The 25,987-nt window shown below is 57.4% G+C and overlaps 2 protein-coding genes and 1 long non-coding RNA gene across 9 annotated transcripts in view; all 3 read left to right on the top strand.

Moving 5' to 3' along the window:
• Window positions 1-4,809, top strand: part of KCNQ4 (potassium voltage-gated channel subfamily Q member 4) — an 83,766-nt gene extending 78,957 nt beyond the window's left edge. For all 4 annotated transcript variants that reach the window (XM_039511372.1, XM_039511371.1, XM_039511370.1 and 1 more), the window contains 2 exons: window positions 673-805; window positions 1,513-4,809. In XM_039511372.1, coding sequence (XP_039367306.1) covers window positions 673-805; window positions 1,513-1,731 — 352 coding nt within the window. In that variant the 3' untranslated portion in view covers window positions 1,732-4,809. The remainder of the gene's footprint in view (window positions 1-672; window positions 806-1,512) is intronic.
• A 2,728-nt stretch (window positions 4,810-7,537) lies between these two features.
• Window positions 7,538-12,680, top strand: LOC120389051. The gene is made up of 2 exons (XR_005590734.1): window positions 7,538-8,555; window positions 12,376-12,680. It is a non-coding gene; the product is annotated as an uncharacterized LOC120389051 (long non-coding RNA).
• Window positions 12,681-17,387: 4,707 nt separating this feature from the next.
• Window positions 17,388-25,987, top strand: part of TINAGL1 (tubulointerstitial nephritis antigen like 1) — a 29,371-nt gene continuing 20,771 nt past the window's right edge. Inside the window, exons 1-3 of one of the 4 annotated variants that reach the window (XM_039511545.1) lie at window positions 21,438-21,569; window positions 22,694-22,841; window positions 25,086-25,411. In XM_039511545.1, coding sequence (XP_039367479.1) covers window positions 25,108-25,411 — 304 coding nt within the window. In that variant the 5' untranslated portion in view covers window positions 21,438-21,569; window positions 22,694-22,841; window positions 25,086-25,107. Of the gene's footprint in view, window positions 17,483-21,437; window positions 21,570-22,693; window positions 22,842-25,085; window positions 25,412-25,987 lie in introns of those variants that run through there. The other 3 variants (XM_039511544.1, XM_039511543.1, XM_039511546.1) reach the window with 3 other exon arrangements.

Raw genomic sequence — 25,987 nt, 5'->3', positions numbered from 1 at the left:
CTAAACCCTGACACTGACCCCTTCTGCCCTAAACCCAACAGACACCCCTAAACCCAGACATTGACCCCCTAAACCCTGACACTGACCCCTTCTGCCCTAAACCCAACAGACACCCCTAAACCCAGACACTGACTCCCTAAACCTTGACATTGATCCCCTTGCACCCCTAAACCCAACACAGACACCCCTAAACCCTGACAGTGACCCCTTCTGCCCTAAACCCGACACCCCTAAACCCAGACACTGACCCCCTAAACCCTGACATTGACCCCCTTGTACCCCTAAACACTGACACCCCAAAACCCAATACTGCCCTCCCCTTCCACCCTGAGCCCCTACTCTGACCCCTGCACTGATACCCCTTCTACCCGTAAAGCCCCAACCACCCCTACCCCAAAAAAAAGGATAAAATCAAAACCAAACCCTCTGCTTCAAGCAGAATTTTGGCCTCGAAAAGGGAGACGTGCAGAGGCTCCCGGGAGCCCCAGCCTGTAGTGACAGTGACTAGGAGACCAGGCGGCCCAAACCCTCCAAGGTACATACAGGCCGAACTCCCTTTGATTTCTGGGCCTTACTTCTCCGGGCCTGATTCTCGCTGGCAATAAGGCCCCTTTCACTCTGAGCTCCTGCTCCCCACCATCCCGCCCCTGTGTCCTTTCTTCTCACCCACAGCGTGGACCAGATCGTGGGAAGAGGAGCCATCACTGTCGATAAGAAGACCCGGGAGAAGGGAGAAAAGTCCCTGGAGGCCGATCTGGTGGACGAGCTCAGCATGATGGGCCGAGTGGTCAAAGTGGAGAAACAAGTAAGGCTGAGGTCAGGGGTGTGTGTGCAGCACCGTGCACGCACCCAAACACGCGGCCCGGCCCCTACGCTTGCTGTGCCTGTATGTGTGTGTGTCAGCTGGAGAGAAACCCGCTGGCTGCCTGGCTGGCCATCCATGTCCTTGGGTTGTTACAGCTGAAAGAGAAGCTAGATCATAGATCACGTTACTTTCTTTTTCTTTAGCAGTCTAGTGGTAAGAGCAGGGGGGCTGGGAGCCAGGACTCCTGGGTTCTATCTCCAGCTCTAGGAGGGGAGTGAGGGGTCCAATGGACAGAGGAGAGGACTGGGAGTTGGGACTCCTGGGGCGGACAGGCAGCTTCTTCATAGAAGTTGCTCACATGGAGCAAAACCCACAGGTCCTGTTCCTGTGTCACAGACTCACCAGGTGACCCTGGGAGAGTCACTTAATCTCTGTTTACCCAGCTATGAAATGGGCCCCATCGCTACCTACACAGGTTCAGTTCATCGTGTTAGTAAAATGCTTTCACATGTGACTTGACCGGGATTTGGACCCAAACTGGCTAGAAGTGAAAAGCTGCTGCGCTCTCCAGCCCCCTCTTCTGCTGCACCAGGCAACCTGCTCCCCCCTTAATCTGGGGAGCCCCTGCTTCCCCACACGCTGAATCCCCATTCCGATTACACCAGGCCTGGCTCAATCCCCCTCCTCTTCTTCCCCGTCCCCTCCAGGTGCAATCCATAGAGCACAAGTTGGACTTGTTACTGGGCCTCTATTCCCAGTGCCTGCGGAAAGGCTCCACGAACTCCTTTGGCCTGGCCGCCATGCAGACCCCCAGCTTTGACCCGGACATCACCTCCGACTACCACAGCCCCGCAGAGCACGAGGACATCTCAGTGTCCGCGCAGACCTTAAACATCTCCAGGTCGGCCAGCACCAACATGGACTGAGAGGGGTTCCCAGCACAGGTCCCGGGGGAGAGCTGGGGGGACCGTTCTTGTAGACAGACACACTGATAGCTAGCAGGCAAGGAGACCGACCCGTGAACCCAGCCAGGTTCTGGGCTGGGGACCACGCGGCCTCGTCTAATGCGTCCTGATGCACTATGAGCCTCACCTTGATTTTACTTGAACAAGTCTTCCTTCTGACCGTGCACAAGCAGGAATGATTAAGCAACTAGTATTCAGCACCTGAGAGCCAGCTGGGGCCGGGACCCCGGGGGATGCAGCAGGGAGAGTTTCTTAAAGTGTTAAACCTACAACACCGAGGCGAGAAATGCCTGGTATCTAAGAAGCTCTTTTATTTATAGGATCAGCCTCTCCAGACTTTGTCCTCTGCAGGCAGTCTTCTCCGCGGAGGAAATCCCCCTCTCCCGGCACATCCCTGGCTGGGGTGGCACTGGGGGCAGTGGGAGGGCGAGTTGGCCAGGGATGCAACAGGCCAGCAACTTGTCACTCGGTCTTTCTTCTGGGCGCCTCTCCGGGAACCGTCCTTGGAATTAGCTTTGACCCCGGGTATGGCATGATTGAAAGCTCCTGAACTCCAAGGCTGGCGGTTCTGATCTCTTCACCCTGCGGGAGCCGGAGCAGGGTTCTTACTACCAGCTATGCAAGGCTAGATAACCCTTTACTGTCCAGTGCTAAACAAGGGGCACTGTGACTCGACTGAATGTGGTTTCTTCCGGACCTAGGAAAGAGCTGGGGAATGGCTGGGTTTTGCCTCCCCGGGGGGCGTTGCTACATTTCCTGTCTCCCAGCGAGCAGGGGGCTCCGAATCCTGCCGCCGGGACTGTAACTCAGTGCGCACAGTGGAACCGTCTGCGCGGCAGCGTTTCGATATGCAGCCTTCGATCCCGACGGGCGGGGCGGACGAGTCGCCCGTCGGCCTAGGCAATAGGTGTTTACCCCGCGCCCCTGGGGCCAGATCCGGGGCTGCCCGAGTCAGTGGGGTTTCACGGGGCGAACACTGCGCCTTCGGAGCCTGGCGGATGGACTCAGATGGACTTTGGATCAGGCCCTTGACTTGAAAGGGGGTAACTGGCCCATTGGCCCAAATGCAGCCCTGTTGCATGAGTCCGTGGAGTTAATAGCAGGCCTGGATCTGGTCCATTGCCCGTGGCTTCTGGGGGGGGTGCATAGGTGGGTGTGGGCACAACCAGGGGGAGGGTACGGATGCTGTAGCTTAGCATTAGCTCTTCCCCCCACCCTGGCTAGTCTGCCCAGCTCAGGCAGCCCGGCTTGCCCGCCGTGGCTTCCGTACATCTCCTAGTGGCACGGGAGGCACTGGTAGCTTAGGGTACCCAATATCTCCAGACCTCGATTTCCCACTGGATGGTTTCTCTCCCCTGCCCCCTTCTACAGCCTCACCCGCCAGAGCCGGGCACGGGGCTTCACTTGGCTACCTGCTGTCCTTAGTCATCCAGCTCGAGTGCGTCTCAGCACCATAGACCCTGCCCCCCCCCCATTGATAGTCCATTCAGACCCTGGGCCCCGATCCCCCGTGGGCGCCGTAAGGGAGTTCACTGCAGGATGGGGGCTTTAGCCCCCACTCTGGCTCCCCAAAGAGCCCTGGTCTCCCTTGCACATCCCCTGCGGTCAGGAATATTCAGTCTCAGTCGGAGCTGCCTGGGTCAGGCCTGGACTCGGAACCCCTTCCCCGGCCTGTTTCCTGGTGGGGGTGCGACTGAAACCCAACAGGAACGGTCGCTGGCATAAGAGGGATATTTTTGGCCCGAGGTGGCCAAAGCCCTGAGATTTCAGTGTCGTCAAATCCATCTCGGGATGGATTTGTCTTTGAACCCGGGGCCCTCTTCCCAATCTGAACACTGCTGTTTCCCCACATCTGCTGATGCTCCCGTGGGGGTGGGTGGGGCTGGTGGGAGACAGATCTCCCCTAACGCAGGATCTCTGCCTGGAAGGAGAGGTGGGATGTGTTTCTCATGCCTGCACGTTACCCCTTCTATGCAGTTAAATGTCTTCCAGCGTCACCAGGCACGCTCTGTCCCCCTGCCCCTCGGTCCGAGGCAAACCCCTGCATGGCTGGGCAGCGCTGCCCCGTCCTGCAGTTCAGCTGCATCAGGCACCAGCCTTCCGGGATGGCCAAGAGCAGCTCTTGAATTTCGACATGAAGGGTTTGCCTCCTCCCTTTCCCCCGCCCCGAGCAGCTTCCCCTGCTGGAGAGGGATGGGGCGGGGGGGCTGCCAAGGGCCAGCCCTGTCCTGCAAGGAGGCAAGCACAAGGGGTGTCTCTTGGGAATGGCTGGGCGATTGTCCAGCCTGCAAGTGCTCAGCTGAGATCCTGGCTCTGGAACGTGCCCTCCCACGCGTGCGTGCTGCTGTGCCATTACCTGGCAGAGCGGGGGCCTCGCCGGCCCCTGGCCCCACCAATGCCTCCTTTCGCCACCCCGGGGGGCTCCCTGACCTTCAGAGCCCTTCTTGTGATGGTGGAGGCGTAGGTCAGGTCAAAAGAACCTCCCACTCCCTTCACCCACCCCAGCAGGTATCTAAAGGGGGGGACGTGAGAGGAGTATAACCCTGCACCCCCCCCCCCCAGCTCCCAGCCAACTCCCCGGATCTACCGGGGGCGGGGTGGGAGAGGCGCCTGCTGTAGGGCTGCGCACCAGAGCTAGGGCATGGGGGGCACCCTCCCCGTTCAGCTGCATCCTGCTTGCATTCCATGCCTAGGCAGTGCATGCCGCCCGCCCCCGCGGAGACCCCTGCCCGGAGCCAGTCTCATCCCAACCCGCTTGCATGCTCCAGCATGTGTCTTGAGTTGTGCAGCGACCCTCCGCCCCGGGCCCCTGCCCCGAGCACGGCGCCCATCGCGCTGCGGCGTGGGAGGGCAGACGCCGGCCCCCTTTCTGAGGCAGACGTGTCTCGTGTCTGTACGGGATGGGGATGCAGTCGGGGTCGGAGGGGGGACACGAGGCTTCGGCCAAAGGAGACGAAGTAGGAAACCCCTCCAGGTGATTCCCAGCGACCCTTGTTTCCGAGACGAAGATAGTTACCTCACTTTACTAACTTATTAACTTATTGGTTTCATTAAAGTTTTACCTAGACGGCTGCTTGCCTGCCTCCTCCTTCCCCTTCGATCCCTCCACGGGCGGCTCCTGACCGTATGGGACCTGGGGTGGGCTCCCCTCAGTCGCTTCTTCATTGCCCCAGTAGATGGCGCCCCAGACCCACGCCAGAGTCACTGCGGCCCTGGACTGCTTCTGGACAGTGATGCTAGTCGAGCCACCCTGGAGGGCAACATTTCGGGGTCCCAGGGTCCCCGCAGGGTATCAGTCACTCAGCTCAAGGGAAGTCACAGGTAGCCTGAGCTGGCGGAGAATAAGGCCCCAGGTCTTCAGCTACTCCCCGCCCCCGTCGCCACGGTAGGCGTATTTATTAGCTAATAAATAGCCCCCTCCGCCTGGGGCCCTGAAAGCCCTTTGCCGACGCTGATTTAACCACCCAAGCCCCTGCCCTGTGGGGCATCCGTCCCCTGAGCTACAGATGGGGAAACTGAGGCACAAAGAGTCACTCACCCAACGTCACACGAGAAAGTGGTAGGACAGAGCCCAGGACCCCTGCTCTAACCCCTAACTATTAACCTCCTCTGCCCTAGAGCTGGGTATGGAACCCAGGAGTCCTGCCTCACAGTTCCCTGCTCTGGCAGGCCACCCTTTCTCCCTAGGGGTGACGCACCGGGTGGCACAGTTGAGGGGTCGGCCAGGCGCACTGTCAGGGTATTTCTAGCACTGGCAGGAGAGCGAAATCATGGAGCCGGCGACGCCCAGAGCGGGGACCCTCACCATTGCCGGGATTGGGACACCGTGGCCGTTGGCTCTGCAGTTGGGGGCAGCGCCCGGCTGAGGAGCTGGTGGCGTAACTCGGAGCTGCCGGAAGCCCCTGGTGCAGCGCACGGAGGGCTCCAAACCCATCCCCCAGGGCTCGCAGGTGGCTGAGCAACCAGCCACAAGGGAGCTGCGCTGGGCCAAGGAATCTCAAGAATGTGACACATCCCCCCTCCCCAGGCACCTGGACCAATTCTCCCCACCCCATCCCGGCCACCTCCTGGTATCAGCAGTTTCCCAGCCTCCCCTGCTGTGGGCACTGGGCATTCCCCGGCTGCCCGAGGGCGCCATCTGGTCCCAGCCTCCCCTGCTGCAGTCACTGGGCACTGGGCATTCCCCGGCTGCCCGAGGGCGCCGTCTGGTCCCAGCAGGAGCGCGCCGCGTCTCAAGTAGGCGGCTCACCCGCACGCCCCCTCCTCTCCTCTGGCTTGCCCTGGCACGTAACAGCCCCTGGGAGCAATGCCCCCCGGCTTGCCTGGCGCTGCTCAGCGGGGGTCAAGGACACTCATCCTGCCGGAGAGGGTGTTGCACAAGTACCAGGCTGGCCTGTGTCACACACGTGTTCAGCCCCCGGGAGCTGCCTTGCCTCGGGCCACTGGGTTCGACCGGCTCCTCAGGTCTTTGGGGACCAGCCAGCGAAGGCCTGGGGTCCGAGTCCGCTGGGAGAGTGAGCACACGGGCAGGGCAGGCTGAGGAAAACGTGGGCAGGCTGGGGTTATGCAGCCTCATGCCTGGAGCCTGCCTGGGTCCCAATCGCTGGCTAGTGCTCAGAGAGGGAGTGGAGGATACTTGGGAACTGGGGTCAGGGAAGGAGCAGGAGACTGCAGAGCCTGCTCCCCCCAGAGCACAACACCGCACGACGTCACGTGTGCAATGCTCCACCATGCGAGTGAGCAGTGCACACCACAGTGAGGTGGAATGCAAGTCCCCGCAGCTCCCTGGTGGGCCATGCAACACCCAGCAACACCGCGCCGAGCAACGCAATACTACGCAATGCAACACCCCACTGTGCGATTCAATGCTACGCAATGGAACACCCAGCAACACTGCGCCGAGCAACGCAATACTACACAATGCAACACCCCACTGTGCGACTCAATGCTACGCAATGGAACACCCAGCAACACTGCGCCGAGCAACGCAATGCTACACAATGTAACACCCAGCAACACCTCAATGCGTGACTCAATGCTACGCAATGCAACATGTCACTGAGCAACGCAATGCTACGCAATGCAACACCTCACTGTGCGACTCAATGCTACACAATGTAACACCCAGCAACACCGTACTGAGCAACGCAATGCTACACAATGTACCACCCAGCAACACCACACTCAGCAACGCAATGTGACACATTGTAACTGTGTGCGATGCAGCATGCATGATGCAGTGCCCAGCCCATTGGCACCATGCACCAAAATGGTGCGATCCTGGTACCGCTTTACAAACAGGATGTCCCTCCCCCTTGTCTCTCTCCTCCCTCCTGCCTGGTGCCTGGCAGTCCCAGAGCCGGCTGCTGGCGAGGGAGATAGCGCCTGGGGCCGACAAGCTGAGTGGCTCTGCCGCACGTCCAGACTGGTGACCGGCAGCATGGCCCCACCACAGGGCCCTGGAGCAGCCAGGATCAATCAGCCGGGGTAGGGGCGGTTGTTCTTAGCATGGAGGCTTGGAAGCTCCGTTCCAGGTGTGCTCAGGCTCCTGCTCATCCCCGCCCTCCTGCCTTTCCAAGGGGCTCCAGTTTAAAGGCTCATTCAGGCAGGTGGAGGTGGAATCCCCCCACCAAACAATGGAGAGACACAGCGCTGCTGCTGCACAGGAACGGGGCCGGACGCCTGCAGCCTGGCTGACTTTTGGATGGGTGTGACGGGGGGTGGCGGGGCTCCACCCGCAGGTCTGGACAACCAGCCCAGAGCTTAACGCAAGGCAGAAGGCTCCGCACGGCTGATCAGGCCTCATGAATTGTTTGCCCCATCGGTTGCATGGGAGAGACACCTGCTTCTCGCACGGCACGGGCGTCCCTCGCAGCCCCTGTCCCGGGTGCACCCCCCCAGGACTGTCGTAGAGGGCCGAGCCCCCAGCTCCTGCCAACCAGGTGCTTTGCTTGGGACAGCCGCACAGAGGCCCAGATTCCCCCCGCCCCGTTGGGAATTAGGCACTGAAATACCTTTGAGCATCTGGGCCAGAGGTACGGCAAATTCCTTACCCCTGGCTTGCACCAACGCCTGGCGGCTGCTCTGGGGACAGGACAGGCAACGTCCCTTTCCTTTGGTTGGCTCGCAAAGGGGCCCCAGTCCAGGGCCATGCCCTGCCCGCCCTGTCCTTGGCCGTGTGTCCAGCCAGCTAATATGTTCCCCACTTGTTTAGGAACGAGTCTGCCACATGCCAAGTCCTTCACATTCCAGCAATGTTCTTTCCTGCACTTGCTAAACTATTCCGCCGCCGTCCCCCACAGGCCACGGATCTGCCGGGGGCAGGGACAATAGCCGCCTTTGACGAGCCCACTGGGGCCGTGAACTTTGGCCGGGCCTCCGGGAAGAGCCCGGGGTTGTTTTCCGGCAGCGCTCAGCAAATCTGCGGGATGCCCCCAGTGCTGCTGGAACAGCTGGGCATGAGCACTAGTGCCTGGGCCTTTGGGGGACGCCCTCCTGCTGCACCCCAGCCAGGACCGCAGGGGCCAGAGCGAGACACACACCCGTCCGTCCCGCTTGGCTGGAGCCAAGCCCACTGCGGAGCCAGAGCTTTGAAGGGGGAGCCAGGGCCGACCAAGTACCAAACCCTGCCGGTCGGTCTCTTTTCTGCTTATTGTGAGCGGCCCAGTCGGAAAAATAACGGGATTAGTGGCTGAATTCAACTGCAGGAGCAGGGCAGTTCGGGCTCTTTCCCCCACGGCGCCCCCAGGAGGACACGGTGTGATATTGCACCCACCCTGCGTGATGTAAGAACAAGCTGAATAGGGCCAGAGAGCTGGGGTGCTAGAGGCTCCCGAGAGCCGAGTCACCTTGTCCTGGGGCTCAACCACATGTGGCCGCCCTCTGGGGGGAGGCGGGGAGAGATTGGGCAGGTACATTGTCCCGAGGGGATAAACTCCTAGGGGCCCACCCTGTAATATTCCCTCTAGATCCGGGACCAGGACTTTGGAGCAGCCGGCCAGGGGGGCTGCCTGAGACGCTCCACCCCAGATTGTCTAGGGAGCGCAGGGCATGCTGGGATGGGAGGTTAGCCAGGGCTGGTCAGAGCCCTGCCGTGCAGGTGTGCTCCATAAAGCGCCTCCCTCCATGTGGCCCCGTCTCCTCTCCGTGCCTTGCTTGAAGGGGACCGTATCTGAGCTGCCCAAGGACCAAACGACACACCCAGGCTGAGGACCCGGCCGGCACCCCGCTGGGCACTTTTCAAACCCCTCCCAAGGCAGGTGGCGAGTTGCTTCCCCCCAGGCCATGCTGCCCTCCCATACGGTGGCTGGCCTGGGGTCTGGAGCTTGGGGAGTGCTGGGAATCCGGGATGGTCTGGCTCAGCTCCCGTCCTGCGGCTTCTGGTCCACGCCAGGGGAGCCGACCCCGCATGCGGCTGCAAAAGGCTGAGGTGGAAGCAGAGTGGGGTCCGTGCGACAGCAAGCAGTGCACAGGAGACGGCGCGTTGGAGAGGCAAGTCCGGGGTGATTTTGGACGAGGACAAAGCCCTTCTGCCTCCCTCCCCTTGAGAGCCTTTGCAGGCCACTGGCTCAAGCCATTTCCGAGAGCCCCTCCCCAAAGCAGCGAGTCCCCGCACCCAGCGTTTTTTGGTCACAGCCTGTCCGCCCGCCCAGGTGCTCGGTGCGTGCAGAGATTATGATCCCTATCTCGCCCGTGGGTGGGGAGAAAAGGCTGCCTGATTGCGCCACAGGCAGCACCTGGTGCATGGCGGGGGGTGACCTTTGCTCGCCCGTGCAGGATGAGTCTGCTTGCGGGGGGAGAGATACAGGACGGCAGCGTTTGGCTGGGATATAGATGGGGTGTCTGGCCCCCAAGTTCACTCGGGACAGGGCGCATGGGGGGCAGAGAGGAGATCCCCATCTACCAGCATGCATAGCACCCCCCCACACACACTTTCTCTCTCTTCCCATGTACATTTGTCTGTCTGTCCCCAGCTGTCCTCCTCCATCCACCCACCATCGAAGGGCTTGGTGCAGGAAGCACTGTCCCGTGTTCTCTGGCCTCACCTAGTAGGCCAGGCTGGAAGATCATAGCTGTCTTTCTGCCCACCCCTCCGTCCCTCGCTCACGCGCTGTCTCGTACCCGCCACGTGCCCATCATGTGCTCCCTGTCGCACTCTCAGGGCCTCCCCAGAAAAGCTGGCAGGATAGAAGCAACTCGTAAAGGCCCTTTGTTAGCCCAGAGTCACCCTGGATCAGCCAGCTTCCCTTCAGGGGGTTCATCGGTCTCCTGGGGTCCTTGTCCTTTGGCTGAGAGTCTCCTGCCTCAGTTTCCCTCTGACTGTTACCCTCTTTACCGACTCTTGGGACAGGGAGACTGAGGGAGACTAGATCTTCCGCTGAGGCCATTCGGTGTCTCTGCGTCAGCCAGAGGGGTCGCTGTTGAGATTCCCTCCTCTGTGCTGGCCAGGGGAGTGAGAGGTTGGGACCAGGCACCAGGTCAGACCTGCACCCCACTGATAGGCTGTGTGGGGAAGTAGGTGAGGGGGGTCTGGTTCTGAGGCAGAGGCCCCAGGGCACCCAGGGACCCCCAGCAGCACGGATCTGGCTGACAGTCCGGTAAACGCCAGGAAGCGTTACTCCTCCTGCCCCTGCCCAGAGCACTGCGCCCTGCCCAGCTGTCACCCCCACTCACACCCCTCCAGGGACAGTGGTATCTGGGCTGATCACTGCACTGGGCACAAACGCAGGAAAAGGCTGGGAAAGAGCCAAAATACTTCGGCGATGCCTCAACTTTCTTCCGCAGAAACTCCAGCGCCCGGCCTCTTCTGCAGGAGTCATTAACCTGTCACCCCCAGCACGCACAGGGGCTGAATCGCGAGCCTGCTGCATCCCAGCGGGCGTTTGCTACAAACGCCGGGTAACGCTTTCTGCAACCCGCAGACGGAGGCAGTGGTAGCGGTGATTCAGCAGGGGGTGCTCTGCCCTCAGAGTCGCTATTGCTGCAATGCCCCAGTGTGGTGGCGCTCTGTTACCAGAGGTGTTGCCTTTCCAATGAGAAGGAAAACAAAGACCCTGAGCACGTGTGACCGTTCAGATCCCAGGTCACGTCTCACCAGGGTAGCTGCATCCATGTCCCAGTGTCCTGCTGTTTCAATTCAGTTCAATTCTTCTTCCTTTCCTCTCCTGGCCTGTAACACAGCCATGCTGTATGCTGTGAAACAGCTGCTACCTTCCACCCCAGAGGTGGCTGCATTTCAGTGGTGGGTGAAATGAGCCGATCCAATGAGTCAGTGGATGAACGTGGCTTTCTGAAGGCAAGGCTGTTATTGCTATGGGATGTGTGAGCGTGGATCAAATGGCTCCTGCTGAGAACCGGACAGGGATCTCCAGATTGCGGCTCTCAGGGGAAAATGGGGAATTCTGGAAGCGAAGCCTCGGTCATTGGGGGAAGGCGCTGACCCTAAAGCTATTCTGGTAACAGGCTTTGGGAACGTCCTGGGTCTGGCGACTATAAAGCCGACTTGGCCGACCAAGGAAAATTCCTTGTTAAAACTGTTTAACCCCCTGTGTGCTGGATGATCTCCCACACGCGCCCCCCCCTCCCCCCAACCGATGTCAGACAGGGAACCACCATGGGATTCGGCCCAGCAGCAGTGAAAGGGTTACAATAAAACAAAGCCAGGGGTGTCCTTGGCGTCAGGGACTGCTCTGGCTCCCCAGGAGTGCCTGGAAAGACATGACTCACCACGGATTCCCATCCCTTCCTTGTCATGGAGAAAGTATGCGCGGCGGAGCCTGCGGGTCACGGCCTAGCCTGCCATGCCTTCCTGCAGCACATCCCATCAGTATCACCCCATCCCTTCCCTGAGCTGTGGCCTCGGCCAGTGCCGGTGCAGCAGGGAGGGACCGGGAAGCGCTCAGCACAGGCAGTCACTTCAAGGAACTGCGGTAGTGCAGGAAAGCACAGTGGGCCAAGGTCAACCCTGGGGCGGTTGTGCTGCACCCCACTGGGCCCCGTCTGGCCCGTGGCTGAGCAGGTCCCCTCTCAAACGCAGGGACTCAACCCGGACCAGCTCCCGCAGGGGCAGTCTGCCTGGGTGGCTGTCTCAGGCAGGCAGTGCTGTGCCTAAATCTGGGAGTGGGTTGAGCCCAGGACTGCGTGTCAGGACTTATTTGGGGCCAAGAGTTTAGCAGGATTCCCCAGCGGGACTGGCCAGTTATGTGGCTAATGAGAGTCACGAGAGTGAGGGTTAAAAAAAAATAACCAGGAGTTTGGGAAGGGATCTAAACCTTCATGCTTCAGGACATGAGCTAATCTCTAATTCAGAAGGTCAGGAGGAAACTTCCCTGGAGGGCACAATATCCCCTAACTCCAGGGGATTCTCATCAGGGCTGGATGGACCCACTGGTCTGATCCAGGAGGCAATTCCAGTGGTCTGCTTCTGGCTGTGCTACTGACTGACCTCAGAGAAGTCACCTCGCTGCTCTGTACCTCAGTTTCCCTCATGCCACTGTCCTGTCCTTTGTAAAGCACTTGGAGATCTGTGGCTGAGACGTGCCTGTATAAGCGCTAAGGCCCACATCCTGAAATCAGCCAGAGTTAAGCATCTCAATATCTTTGCAGATCTGGGCCTGTGTGCTGTCACATGCAAGCAGGACTGGGCAAGTGAACGACACCGCGTGTTCCTGACACGAAGCATGCAACTTCCTCCCAGGGTGGAGATGCCTTTATACGCACAGCCCAAAAGCACGCCGAGGCACCAGCTCAGGAAGGCATGAACAGACTGCAGGCCCATCTAACCTGGTACCTGGGATGCAGCCGCAGCCAGATGCTGCAGAGAAAGGGCTGACATTCCCGCGAGGCACCTCATTGTGCAATACTGTCCCAGGAGCAGGCCGTTTCCTCCTGCCCGCATAGGGCGATCTGCTTCTGCCCTGAAGCGTGCTTGTGGTGTGGTCTTTCACGTACGTTTTCCCAGAGCTGGCGTCATTGCAGGTACCTCCTGTTGGGCTAATGCCATATTAGTGTGGCCATACTGAATGACTGGTGTGAGCATAACCTGACATACCTTGAACATGGCTGCAGAGGATCCTAGGAGCAGGTTCTCCTTAAGCAGAAGCAAATTCAATAAAGAACTTACAATGTCTGTGTGTACGATTGATATTGGACCTATCGGTCAGCAAATAGGGATCCGTGCAAAAGTAACTATCACACGTATAAAGTTCCAGCGTGGAGCACAAGTCGACCTGGTTATAGCCTTACAGCAAGGACGTCACGCAGAGAGAGTGAATAATTCATAAGAGGTTTCAGAGTAGCAGCCGTGTTAGTCTGTATCCGCAAAAAGAATAGGAGTCCTTGTGGCACCTTTGGGCTGGTCTACACTGGGGGGGGGACGATGTAAGATACGCAACTTCAGCTATGGGAATAGCGAGGCTGAAGTCGACGTATCTTATTTCGACTTACCTCCCATCCTCATGGCGCGGAATCGACGCCCGCGGCTCCCCCGTCGACTTTGCTTCCGCCTCTCGCCCTGGTGGAGTTCCGGAGTCGACGGGAGTGCGTTCGAGGATCGATATATCGCGTCGGTCCCCGATAGATCGATCGCTACCCACTGATGCGGTGGGTAGTCTGGACGTACCCTTAGAGACTAACAAATGTATTTGGGCATAAGCTTTCGTGGGCTACAGCCCACTTCATCGGATGGATAATTAATAAGCTAGTAAATGTAGGTGATCTTCATTCGGTACCACACACACACACCCCAGGCCCTTCTAAAACACGAATCAAGTAAAAATTAGTAACCACACGCCCACTGGGCAGGCTTTTAAGACACGTAACTCCTTTTAAAAAAATGTATAAAAATCAAGCAAAGTAAATTACTGTGGTTGGAATTACTGTGGTTGGACCCCTGCTCCGTGGGCTCAAGGAGGATTGTAAACAAGAGGGGTCAGAAGGCGACCAAGGCCTTGCTTCGGGGGAATCCAGAACAGACCAGAGGGCTTAAAAAAACTAACAAGGAGAGAAGCCACCGCCTATAAAATTGGTAGCCACCTTCTCTGTTTGCCAGGCAGAAACTGCGTGAGGTTAGCGCAGGACCCGTTTGTGTATGTTTGTAAAAAAAAACAGCTTGTTAAAAAAATGTCTAGCTCTTAATGTCTAACGTAGAAGTTATGTGCTTAATATAACCCTTTACTGCTTGTGTAATTCCTTCTCAATAAACTGCTGTGGGTTGAAGATAATTCCTGGGAACCTTTTTCACTGGTATAACAGTAATCGGCTCCACCGGCAGCCAGTTAAAAATCCATTTCAGGGGTCGTCGCACCCCCTGTTGTCAACCCCTCCGCTAGTCAGCTAAAGCCCTGGTCCTTTCTGGAGCCTTTGCCTTTCTAGTCTCGCATAGCAGCGCACTTTGCAGGTTAATTACACGTTGTCTAACAGCAGTTCCTCCGAGGAGCCAGCTGTCTTTAGCTCAGGGCACGGGAGTGGGCCTCTCAGGTCCGAACTGGCCTGGGCATGTCTGCCAGCTGCTTAGCTCACCGAGGGCCCCCACCACTGTAGTACCTGAGCACCTCCCGAGCGTTCACCCTCTGTCCCCTTCCCCCATATCCCATGAGGCAGGGAAGGATTATTATGCCCCTTTTACACAAGGGGAAACGGAGGCCCAGAGACATTTAAGGGCCAGATTTTCTAAAGGGCTCCACTCCCAGCCGTTGCCCTGTCGGCATCTAAATGAGGTGGCCAGGGAAGCGTGGGAGCTGCTTTTGAAAATCTGGCCAACTGCAAGTTGGCCAAGGTTACGCAGGGAGTCAGTGGCCGACACCAGGTTGAACCCAGATGTCCTGAGTCCCAGTGCTTTAGTCACAGGTTGGGATCCCCAGTAAGGCTCTGGATTTGTTCCTCCCATCAGCCGGGCTGCCCGCTGAGCTGGGTGCAACTCTCACTCCTGCCCGTCCCCCCTCCCCCGCCACGCCCTGTTTCCTCTTCCCCTGTGCATGCTGCTCATTCCAGCCGTTCTCTGGCTGCGGGTCTGAGGGGATCTTGGCGCTCTGAGGCGTCCATGTCTTTGTCTCCTTCAGCTCCCATGCTTGGGAGGGGCCTGTAGGGTCGTGGCTCTGTGGCCAAGCCATTGCATGCTGCTCTCGCATGCAGCAGACATGGCACGTGGACAACTGAGTGTTCATTACAGGGTTCAGCAGGGCAGGATGGTGAGAAAATGGAGAAGCTGGTATGATTATTATTGTTATTATTTTGGTCTGAGCCATCTTTTCCATCCTGTAGGCTTGTCTACCATTCATTCATTCATTCATTCATTCATCTCCCTCTTATCCCAGGCCCCTCCCAGTAGCAGCAGAGAGCAATGCCTGGAAATGGCCCTAGTCACCCTGCCGCTAAACTCCCCCAGACCCCTCGCTACCCAGCCATTCCGTCACCAGCTCCAAACACAGACCCCGTCCACCCACCTCGCCGGAGCCACTGGGCGTCTGACCCGGCTGCCTTGCGCTGGAGGGCTGACAGAGGCTGGTTCAGTGTCCCCCGGAAGTGACACACTGGGGTACTGAATGTAGCTTGTTCTCACCCAGCCTACGGGCCTTGGCTGATCCACACACCAGCTGACAGGGCATTGTGCCCCCCGCACTCCGGTGTGACTCAGCGTGGCCCATTCTGCATTTTGCAAACTCACTGGGCGGAGGAGACGTTGGCAAAGGATGATTCAGCCTCGTCTTTTTGCTTCCTTTGCCGTCTCGGGGCCCCTCGGGTCACCCCTGATCTTTACAGAGGGTCTCTGTGGTCTCAGTTTCACATCACCTTCTTTATTCCACAGCAACGCCCCCCGCAAAGGGTTAATGGCCCGTTGTGCAACAGCCGCCCCATGACGCAGGCCGGGGCAGCCGCTCCAGTGACTTGGCGGTTGTGTGATGGCTCCTGGGGGGTGGGAGGGGGTCAGCCCGAGTGCAGGGCAGGCAGGAGGGGTCCTGAGCGGATGAGAGACAGGGCTGCAGGGGGGTCTGGTCTCTGTACCAAGAAACCCAGCACAGCTGATTATCACCCAGGCCGGAGTGGGCTCCCTGCACCCCTCCACCCATACCCTCACCCCCGCATCTCCTTTCGGGGCTCATCGGAGACCAGCCGTCTGCAGGAGGCCTCCAGCGAGTGCTGTCATAGAGAGGGGTGCGTAGCAGGTGCAGGAGGGTGCTGAATCCTGCGTCCCCGCCCCTTTTAGACGCTGCATTTATTTGGGAATAAGGGAGTCCCCCTGCAAGGGGCATGAGGTTCGCTCCTCAGTGGTGTGTGTGTCACCTCCACTCACCCCAGCATAATCTCGCAGCATCGCTGGTTTCAGAAGCTAACGCCCACCCCCAGCCCCTCTCTTGTTGCATTTTATTCCCGAAAGCGCCCCGCAGCGACGCAACTGCTACGCGCCCAGCAAAATGAAGTTGCATCGTGGTGCACACGAGATCCGGTGTGTGTCGCTCAGGGTTCTGAACTGGCAGTGAGGCTGTCCCGATGCACGGCCTGGGGGCTTTTGCGTCACGCGGCCAGCTGTTTTCATTGGCTCTGTCAAGGGTGGGTTAGCTTTCCTGTCAGGGTGTGCCATCAAGAGACCCCAGCAGGTTTTGTGAGGGGAACAGTCTTCTGTTCTACTCTGACTTTACCCGGGCTGCCCAGAGGATTCGGGGGGGCTGGGGCAAAGCAATTTCAGGGGCCCCTTCCATAAAAAAAAGTTGCAATACTACAAATTGCCCCACTTGCTCCCCGGGCAGCCCTGGACTTTACCCTGCAGCTCCGGTACCTGCTGGGTGCAGCTCAGTGAACCCCTTACTGCCTTTGCTATTACATCACCACTGGGAAGTGGGGGAGCCCCCTGGGATTTTGTAGAGATGCCCTCCCCACCCCCCAAAACTGACAGGGATTCCAAATCCCAAATAGCTCCAGGTCTGAATGTCCGAAATGCAAACGCAGCGCGGAGTGCAAACAGCAATGCATTGTGGGTGATGGCGTGATGGATGCCCTGTGGGAGAGAGGTGTCTAGGGAGGTGTATGTAGGGTTACTTGTATGGGGCCATACCTCAGGGTCTCCTGTGGCTGCGAAGTTCATAGGCTGACAACAGTGTTCCAACAAGGTGCTACTAAGGTTTCATTAGGGGTTCAATTATCATGGTGATGACAGGTGTGATGGAAGGTGGGAGGGATAGCTCAGTGGTTTGAGCATTGGCCTGCTAAACCCAGGGTTGTGAGTTCAATCCTTGAGGGGGCCACTTAGGGTTCTGGGGTAAAAATTAGTCCTGCTAGTGAAGGCAGGGGGCTGGACTCAATGACCTTTCAAGGTCCCTTCCAGTTCCAGGAGATTGGTATATCTCCAATTATTACCTAAGTGTAAGCAGAGTCTGAATGAGCTCTCCCCTGACATCTAGTGGTGAGCTGTGGAAAAAGAGTTCAGAAGCTGATCTTGTTTGCATGGGCACACCTACCCTGCCTAGGTGCTTGGCATGATGGGATTGCTTGCCGAAATGATCACTTGTGGCTGGTGTTGGATCCCCAGTCTCCTTGTTATTGGGGCAGGAGTAATAAAGGGTTGTTATCCTTGTGTGAACCGAGGGCAGCAGAACTGTACCTGACATACCCCAATGGAGGGACTCACTCTCAACTGAATGGCACTTGCTAGGCAGGGGACATGGGTTTCAAAGCCCAGTGAGCTGGGAGAGGGCTAAGAGGTCCTGAAGGCATCTTGGTAAGTTGTTATGGGGGGTTTGATGGAGAGGTGTGGTAAGTGGCTAGAAGGCAGGGCTGGTGAAGAGAGCCAGAGCAGAGTCTTGCAGAGGTTTGTGCAATGTGTAAGGTGCCTCCTTACTCTTCCACACAGGGTGGGAGGTGAACTCTGTGGATGATCCTCTGAACTTTGGTGCTGCCCTGGCCAAGGACAGCAACTGTGAGTGGGGTACAGAGAAGGGATGGACACGTTAAAGGGACTTTTGGGTTGCTTGACTTAAGACCCTGAGAGGAAAAGGACACTGCTCAACTTACTTGGGGGTGGGTCTTTTGCTCATGGTTTGTGTTTATGAACTCTAGTTGTGGCGTTTTCCCAAATTAATGCTGAGTTACTTCCCTCCTTTAATTAAAAGTTTTTGCGACACTCAGACTCTGTGCTTGCGAGTGGGGAATTGTCCCAGGTCACTGGGTGGGTGCTTGAGCCGGTTTTGTGTTGTATTGTTCAAAAGGAACCCTAGACACTGAACCCGGCCCTTGTTGCTGCCGGCTGCACCTGGCAGAAGGGTTACATAAGGACACAAGTAGAACTAATCTGCACATCTCTGTAGCTTGCATCACCTCCAGGCCAGACTCAGCCAGACTGAACCCGCTGGCTTCCTTGCCTTCGGTTATCGCTGAAAGTGAAACCCAGCAGCTGCGGCCATGGAAGGCTGAGATAGCAGCGCACCTCCCCTCTGTGACGTCCCACCCATGCCCAAGGGTTGCTAAACCGGGGGATTTAATGCACGAGCCTTTGGCATCTAGAGGCTGGGGTTGCAAAGGAGCTGGGCCACCTTGCCATTGGGATGAGCTTCCCGATATTGGCCCCACACCAGCAGATCTGAGTTCCTTTCATAGCACAAGGGGCAGGGTATGCCCGTGATATGCTGGGACTGAACTAGCAGGGGCTGCTGCAGGTCAGGGTTGGGGTACATCAGCTGAGCTGTGTCGGGGGAGTCCAGGATTGGAATAGCAGGGGGGTGTGGGTCGGGATTGGTGCATTGGCAGCATTAATTTCTGGAAGCAAGCATGGCTCCTGCCCGCACTGTGCCTGGTTCCAACTAGTTCTTTCAGTCCCTCACTTTCAGAGCCAGCCGCATTCCATCTCCGCCTCAAGGACGGAGTTTATTTCTAAGGTCAAGTTCCCTCTCGCTGCGGTTAATTCTATTACAACGGAATCTGATTCAGACAAGCAGCGCCCTCGCGTTACACACGCACTTCCCTGAACCTTGCAACCCGAGACTGGCACTGCAAGCAGCCAGGTAGGGGGATGGTGGCAAAGTGGCCGCAGCAGGCAGGCGGGCGAGCTGGGGTCGAAAGGAATCCCTGCCTCAGAACCACAGCGTTCTGGCTCCTTGGGGGGATGGTCTGGTATTGGATCTAGCAGTCCCCCGCGCCATACCCCTCAGGGGGACAATGTGTTACTAGGGAGCAAGCCAGTGGGGATGCAGGAGTGACTTTAACACGTGCTGATAACAACACCTAACTCTCATATAGTGCTTTTCCTCCACAGAGCTCTATGCTCTTGATCAAGGTGGTCAATATCATTATCCCCATTTTACAGATGGGGGGAAACTGAGGCACAGAGGGAGGAGTGACTTGCCCAAGGTCACCCAGCAGGCTGGTGGCAGAGGAACCCAGGTCTCCTGAGTCCTAAGATCCTAGGTTGTAGTTTCAACACGTTAGCTAGTTGAGGAAAACCCTAGGCTGCCCCCTAAACTCTAACTTGACCACGACAAAGCCTTAACTAACATGCTAGAACAGGCCAGTGTAGACAACACCTGCTGCCATCTCGCCTTTTATCCCTGGACACAGGCTAAGAGGCTGGATGCAAATGGGGACCATTCACAGCTGCCTTGGCGACCACCTGCTGCTTAGCAGGGGCCATGGATTAACAGTCTGTAAGGGTGGTCTAGTGAAAGATGCTGAAGGCACATGTAAGGGAGGAAGTTACCTGCTGATACCTGAGCCTAAGGGACGCTAGGAGCCAGATTTTCAAAGGTTCTTCACGCCCAATGTACTGAGTGTTCTTGAAAATCTGCCCCCTTATGTGGAGCCTCAGTAGGATCTGAGCTGGTCTGAAAATCAGTCCGTGTAATTTACAGCAAGCAGCTGGAAGAAGTTAAAATGCATGAGCCCTACCTTCCACATCCCCTCTGACCTGAGCACCCACGCTCAGCTCACACCCCTCAGCCTGACAAGAGCTATAGGCGCCACTCGCTCTAATCGTGAGCGGTGTCTCGTTAAGGGCAGGTCACTTTGTCCCTCACATGCCCTGACATCTCTTCTGGGCCAGCTGGCCTGCTTGCCGGTCTGTTTCATCTGGGGGTCTCGGAGTGTTTTACCAAGGTGGGTAAATAAATACAATATCCCTGTTTCACAACGGGGCGGTGGGGGAACTGAGCCACGGAACAAGGAAGTGACTTGCCCAAGGTGACGCAGTAAGTCAGTGGCAGAGACATAGAACTTAGACATCTGGACTTCCAGTCCCCGACTCTAATAACTAAACAAGGCTGTGTCCCCACTTGGGGACTGGACTACCCCCATCTTTGCAGGGGCCCTATACAAGTGGGGACACCCCGTTCGGTTGTTGGTGCATTTGGGAGACTGGGATGTAGCTGGACAGATGGAGGCTGCTCCCTCTGGTCTGTTGATTGATGTCCCAAGCAGTCTGGACATGAACTACCACTTCAGCCCTCCTGGGCCTACTCACAGACGCTGGTGTAAATCAGAAGTAATCCCAGTGCAGGCAATGGGTTTACACTGGTAGAAGGCGCCTTGCTCCTTCTCACAAGGGGCTTCTTTCTTAACCAGGCCCTGGTCTACACTTTACAATCCTGATCGGCCTATTTGCATCACTCGGGGCATAAAAAATGTGAACCCCTTGTGTATACTTGCTACCACGGCTCAGGAGAGGTGTGGATTGTTTACATTGACTGAAAAAACCTTCCGTCAATATAGGAAGTGTCTACGCTCTGGGGGCTACAGCAGTGTATGTGCAGCTGTTCCCTGGTAGCCCCCAGAGCGCAGATGTGTCCTGGGACCACTGCAGGATCCTTAGGCTTGGCGGGATTTGATTTTTCCTGGTAAATGTAGATAAACGTCGATTTCACCGCCCACACCCAGACTGACAAATAATATCAAAATCTGCAGACTGGCACAGTCAGAGAAATGCTGCTAGAGTCCCGATCCCGCCATGTAGACGTCTGACCTAGGCTTGTTACAAAAGGACCAGCGACTGAACAGGAAAACCAGGGAGGATTTGTCACTTTTGGGGTATTTGCTGGGTGTATTTTGGCGTGTGATCCTGACTGTTTGTGTTTGAGCAGTTTCTAAAGCCTTCACATTTGGAGCCGTTCACTAATTGTCTGAGCCCCTCCATAATTTCCCACAACTTTGGAAATTTAAATCAATAACAAGAGGAAAAAATGCTTAAAAATAAACACCTACATTAGCCATCGAAATTCTGCCAACCCTACATATTGTCTAGGAACAAGCTGCAGCCCAGTCGCACCCTGGGGCGTTATTTCGGGTGCCAGGGTATTGCGATAGGGCAGGGCAGTGTAGCTTTCGGGGAATGTGCCTGGTACGGAGGGGGTGCACTGTTTGGGGTTGGTTCTCATGCAGGCTGCGGCTGGGCTAGATGGAGCGTGGTTCTGATCTGGTCTGGCGATTGCTCTGCGTCTGTGTTGGCGAGGGTTAATCGGGGTGTGAAGAGGGGAAGAAAGAGTGCTGGGATTGGGACATAAATCTCCCTGCCCGGCTGCCATCCCTTAAGCCAAGCTGAAGTGTCAGTGAGCTCCCCGAAACCCCCTCCCTTGGCCGGGAATGTGGAGCCCGGGGAACGCTGCAGCCGGGAGGCTGGCTGCCAGCGGCTGAGTGGAGGTGGGAAGGCGGGTGCTACATAAGGAGTGCCCGGGCCCCTTTGCACCAGTGCGTGCGAGAAAGCCAGGCCCAGAGGAGTGGCTCCACGGCTCTGCCTGTGGTAGGAGTTTCTGTCCTGCAGGGGGACGACAGGGCTTTTGCAGGCGAGCCCAGACGGCTGCTGTGCTGGGACAGGCACGGTTCAGGTAAAACCCTCTTCTCTCCTGGCAGGGAGCTGGGCTCCAGTGGGCTTTGCCTCCTCCCTGTGGGTTTTGCTGGAGCTGTGGGCGGCTGATTTCCACATGGAGCAGCCAGGGGGGAGGGAAGGAATCAGCTTCACGGATTTCTCCCTGCTTTAGGGGAACGGGAGAGACATGGTTTTGTTGCTCGAAGACCTGGATTCAGCTTCTGAGTTAGGTTCAAAGCTGGTTGCAGTCCAGGAGGATCAGCTGCCAGACGGTCCCAGCCCAGAGAGGCTGGCTTAGCTGGGGTGAACGTTGGAAGGCTTTGCAAATATTTCATACCTTCCTGGGGAGATGCACTATCGATGGGGGTTGTGTGTAGTGGGAAGGTTGGGGGGGGGACTTTTACTGGGAGGGACTGGGACAGCTTATCCCTGGTGTGTGTACTAGAGGTGCAGCCGGGAGGAAGGAGCCAGCTGCTAAGCTCTGAAGGCAGCAGGGTGTGTTCGGGCTGGGGCTGGAAAGCAGAATTCTGCTAGCGTTTCCTTGCTGCGCTGCCGGGGGGAGCCGATTTCCCTTTTTTGCAGGCTTTCTTTCCCACCAGGGGATCTGCACCACGCTTTACAGACCGGGGGCAAGATCTGCCCTCATGTTACACACCCTATTTGACTTCAGCAGGGTTGCAAGCACGGGAATGGGATCCAGATTTGGCCCCGCATTTGCAGGGATGACTTCGCCCAACACTGAAATGCAGCATCCTCTGGGGTGGGACCTAACTGCTGTTTTACAGTCACACCGCAACGCTGCCCGGGGAATGCAGCCACCTCTGGGTGTTGTACAGTCGCCCAGCAATGCTACTGTATGCGGGAGTTTAATTACCACCAGATTCCAAGCATTTTCCTGAGCCCACTTCAGCTTTGCTGCTCCGGGATTTATGCCCCGTGCTGCTTGTTTCCAGGATGTTCCAGACCTAGGTCAGAGGGTTAAGCTAACAAAATGAAGGCAGCTTGCTTACCTTGCAGTAAGCACAGGGGCTGGCAAAGACAGATTGAAATTCCTTCGCTGCCTTTTGACCTTCATCCCGCTCCCCTTCCCCGCCTAAGTTAGCTGCTGAGCCCTGGAAACTCATCACATTGTATAAATCCTAGATCACAGCACTGGTCATTCAGCTGCACATTCAAACCCCCTCTCAGAAGGCCTGGCCAGGGAGTTACTGGCAAGGCTGCTATAACCCAGGTGAATATGAAAGGGAGGGAAGGATTGAACGCAGGCTGGAGCCAGGAGCAGCGGGAACAGGTACTGGACTAATTTCCTCTACATAGTTCTGCTGCTTTTCCCTCAGTCCTGTCCTGTTGCTCTGCTATTCCCACAGCCCCCACCCGCCACAGCTCAGCCGGTGCCCCTCAATTCTGCCCTGCAGTGAGTTCAGTCCTGCAGTCTGGGATCCCATACTGGCCCTTGCAGATCAAAGAGACGGAGAGAGGAAAGCCCCGTTCTGACACGTCCCTGAACAATGCTGAGAGGAAGGCGAATAAAACCTCTGGGCAGGGATTGGCGTGAGGGGAACAGCTGCAGGGAAGGTCCCTGGGATGGTGCATTGCAGGGCAAAAAGTCACACACACTTCCAGTTATTTTCACTCTTGGTGGGCGGGTGGATCCCACTCTTGGGCTGGATCCACCTTCAAGCTGCCACTGAAAGAACAAAATCAGTTTAATCCTCCGCTTTGGCGATGCTGGTGCAAATGGGGGCTGGACGCTCTGGTTGCAGATTAAAAGCATCATAATTTGCGTGAGTTGAAGGGTAACCGTTGCAAAAGTGCCCAAGTGACTTCGGAGCCTAAATCTGATTGATCCTGAGTTGTTTAGTTTTTAATGATTTAAGCTTTAAAAAAAAAAAAAGACTCAAGCTACAGCGAAACGGGACACTCTGAATCCGAAACCAGCATGTTCCGGGCACAGACTCACACAGAAATAACAGCCTCTGTTTTCGGTGTAGCCTGGCCAGAGACGTCGGTAGGCTAAGGGCTTGTCTCCAGGGCTCGCTGCACTGGTTTAACAAAAGGGGCGATTTTAAACTGGTTTAACTGACCTGGTGCATGAGCATGTGGACAATGATTTTGGTTACAACCAGGCTTTTTTGAGCTTAGCCACAGAGTTAAGAGGTAGGAAGATCCAGTGGTTAGGGCAAGAGGCTAGACGTAAGAGACCTGGGTTCAAGTCCCTGCTCTGCCACAGACCCCGTAGGTGTCCTTGAGCAAATCACTTAGTCACTTTGTGCCTCAGTTTCCCCATAGCACTGCCCTGCCTCACAGGGAGTTGGGATAAATCCATTAAAGATTGGGAGGAGCTCAGAGACGAGAGTGATGGGGGTGGGGGCAGATAAGTCCCAGAGATGGACAGGAATAAGCTGCTCTTACACCAGATTCAGAGCATCCCCCCAGGGGCTCGCACCATTTAACTAAACCAGCGCCAATTCTTGTGTCGACGCCTGGGTCACTGCAGGCAGGGGCTGCAATGGTGCAGCGATGCCCATGCAGAGCCCTAGTGCAGCTGGGGTGCTGCCGAGTGGAAAGAGGCTTGCGCTGGGCACATCTCAGCCTTTACCCCAGTGCAGCAGCTGGAGGCCTGCATCTCCAGTGCCCAGTCCCTTGTGCTGTCACTTACAGCCGTGCGGAGTGAGCATGAGACGCTGCCCCTCACGGGGGTGTTGATTCCCACCCACTCTGCACTGGTGGACGTGCCTGCACGAGGTCCGTGTGTTGGAGGATTGGGCCCCGGCGTTACATTGGTGCAAAAACGCCCCAGTGCAGGCAGGCCACCAGAGCAGGAGCGCTGGATGAGTCCAGGGGAGGGGGGATTCCAGATGCAAGATTGGGCCCCCCTGGCCCCACACAAATGCCACACAGAGGGCCAGACTCCCCCTTTGCTTGCACCACTGGAGTCCCTGGGGCGGTGCAGGGCAAAGCGTTGGCATGTAGGGCCTGTGTCACTGCAGAGGAGCGTGTGAGAAAGCCTTGGTCCGTGTACTGCAGGCCAGTGCGTGATGGGGGTGGGGTCAGGGGAGGACATGCACAGCCGCATGCCCGGCAGCCCCCTCCCTTTAGAACTGAACCCCCCGAGTGCATTTGAGCTGCTGCATGGAGCTCCCCAAGCTGCGATCAGACAGGGCCCCGAGACTGGTCCCCACCCCGTGCCCTGGTAACAGCAATGCTGAGGCAGCGTGTGTGGTGCAGACACATGGCCTGGCCCAGCCATGGGGTATCTCATAGGCTGCGACCCGCCATGCTGCTCCCACCCCCTTTCAGAGGCTGCCCGGCGCTGGAGACGAAGGCCGTGCTGGCTGCACTGGCGTGTTCTTGCTTTCTTTCTCCAGTCTGAGGGGATTGAACAGGAACACGCTCCGATACGTTCCTGGCAGCTTCTCACTTCTCCCCCTCTGAGCTCTTAGCCCAGCCTTAGGAACGAGGCCGTGGGCCAGGAGATGCCCGTGTCCACTCTGGACCCTGCCTTTCTCACGTCCCATCTTTCTCTCCTCTGCAGATCCGGGGACGTTGGCCCAGAGATGAGGCTGCTGTGGACTCTCCCAACCCTCTGGCTGTTGGCAGCAGAGGATCTCTCTGCCCGCAGGGCCCGGACCCGCAGAGAGCTGGCACCGGGCTTGCATGAGCGGGGGATCCGTGACGCCGGCGGCTCGTACTGTGAGAGGAATGATGCCTGCTGCCCCGGCAGGGACGACGCCTGCACCGTGCCCTACCTGGATACCATCTGCTACTGCGACCTTTTCTGCAACCGCACGGTCTCTGACTGCTGCCCTGACTTCTGGGAGTACTGCCTGGGCATCCCGCCCCCCGTGGCTGTGCACAAAGGTAGATGGGGAAGACCCCCTCCAGCAGCTCGCTCTGACCTGGCCCAGGGCCTCTGGGTATCCACCTGGGGTCAGCAGCAATGCAAGCACCATCCCTCACATCCACCCAGCTCCCGCCCCAGAGCGACCCCCATGGCTCAGTCCCCAGGGCCTGGCTGCCAATGACAGACCAATCGTTCCGGTGGAGTTTGTGTAGGTCAAATCTATCCCCTAGGAACTAGGCTGGGACCCACCCTCGCCACCCAGACATCTATCAAACGGGGATAATGTGTGGTCCCACCTGCTGCAGGATTTGAACCTGCAATCTTAGGGTTTCCTGGCCCTCAACGATCCCCGCCCCTCTATTCTCCTTTGGAGTCAACACCAATTCCACTCAACAGGGCCTCTGTTCCCTCTCCTGCCCTCTAGGCTGCTATCCAGCTGCCACCCCCCTGTCCCCATCCATAAGGGAACCACCCCAGGGTGAAACCCCCAGACATGGGGAGGCGTCTCCCTGTGCCCCTTGCTGGTCTGCTTGGCATCGGGCTGCCTTTGGATCCTTCCCAGGGGACGTTGCCAGTCATCGGTCTCTCCCGCC

Source organism: Mauremys reevesii, linkage group 23 (assembly GCF_016161935.1).
Source record: "Mauremys reevesii isolate NIE-2019 linkage group 23, ASM1616193v1, whole genome shotgun sequence".
NCBI classification, from domain to species: Eukaryota; Metazoa; Chordata; order Testudines; family Geoemydidae; genus Mauremys; species Mauremys reevesii.
This window is presented reverse-complemented; position numbering and strand designations above follow the sequence as displayed.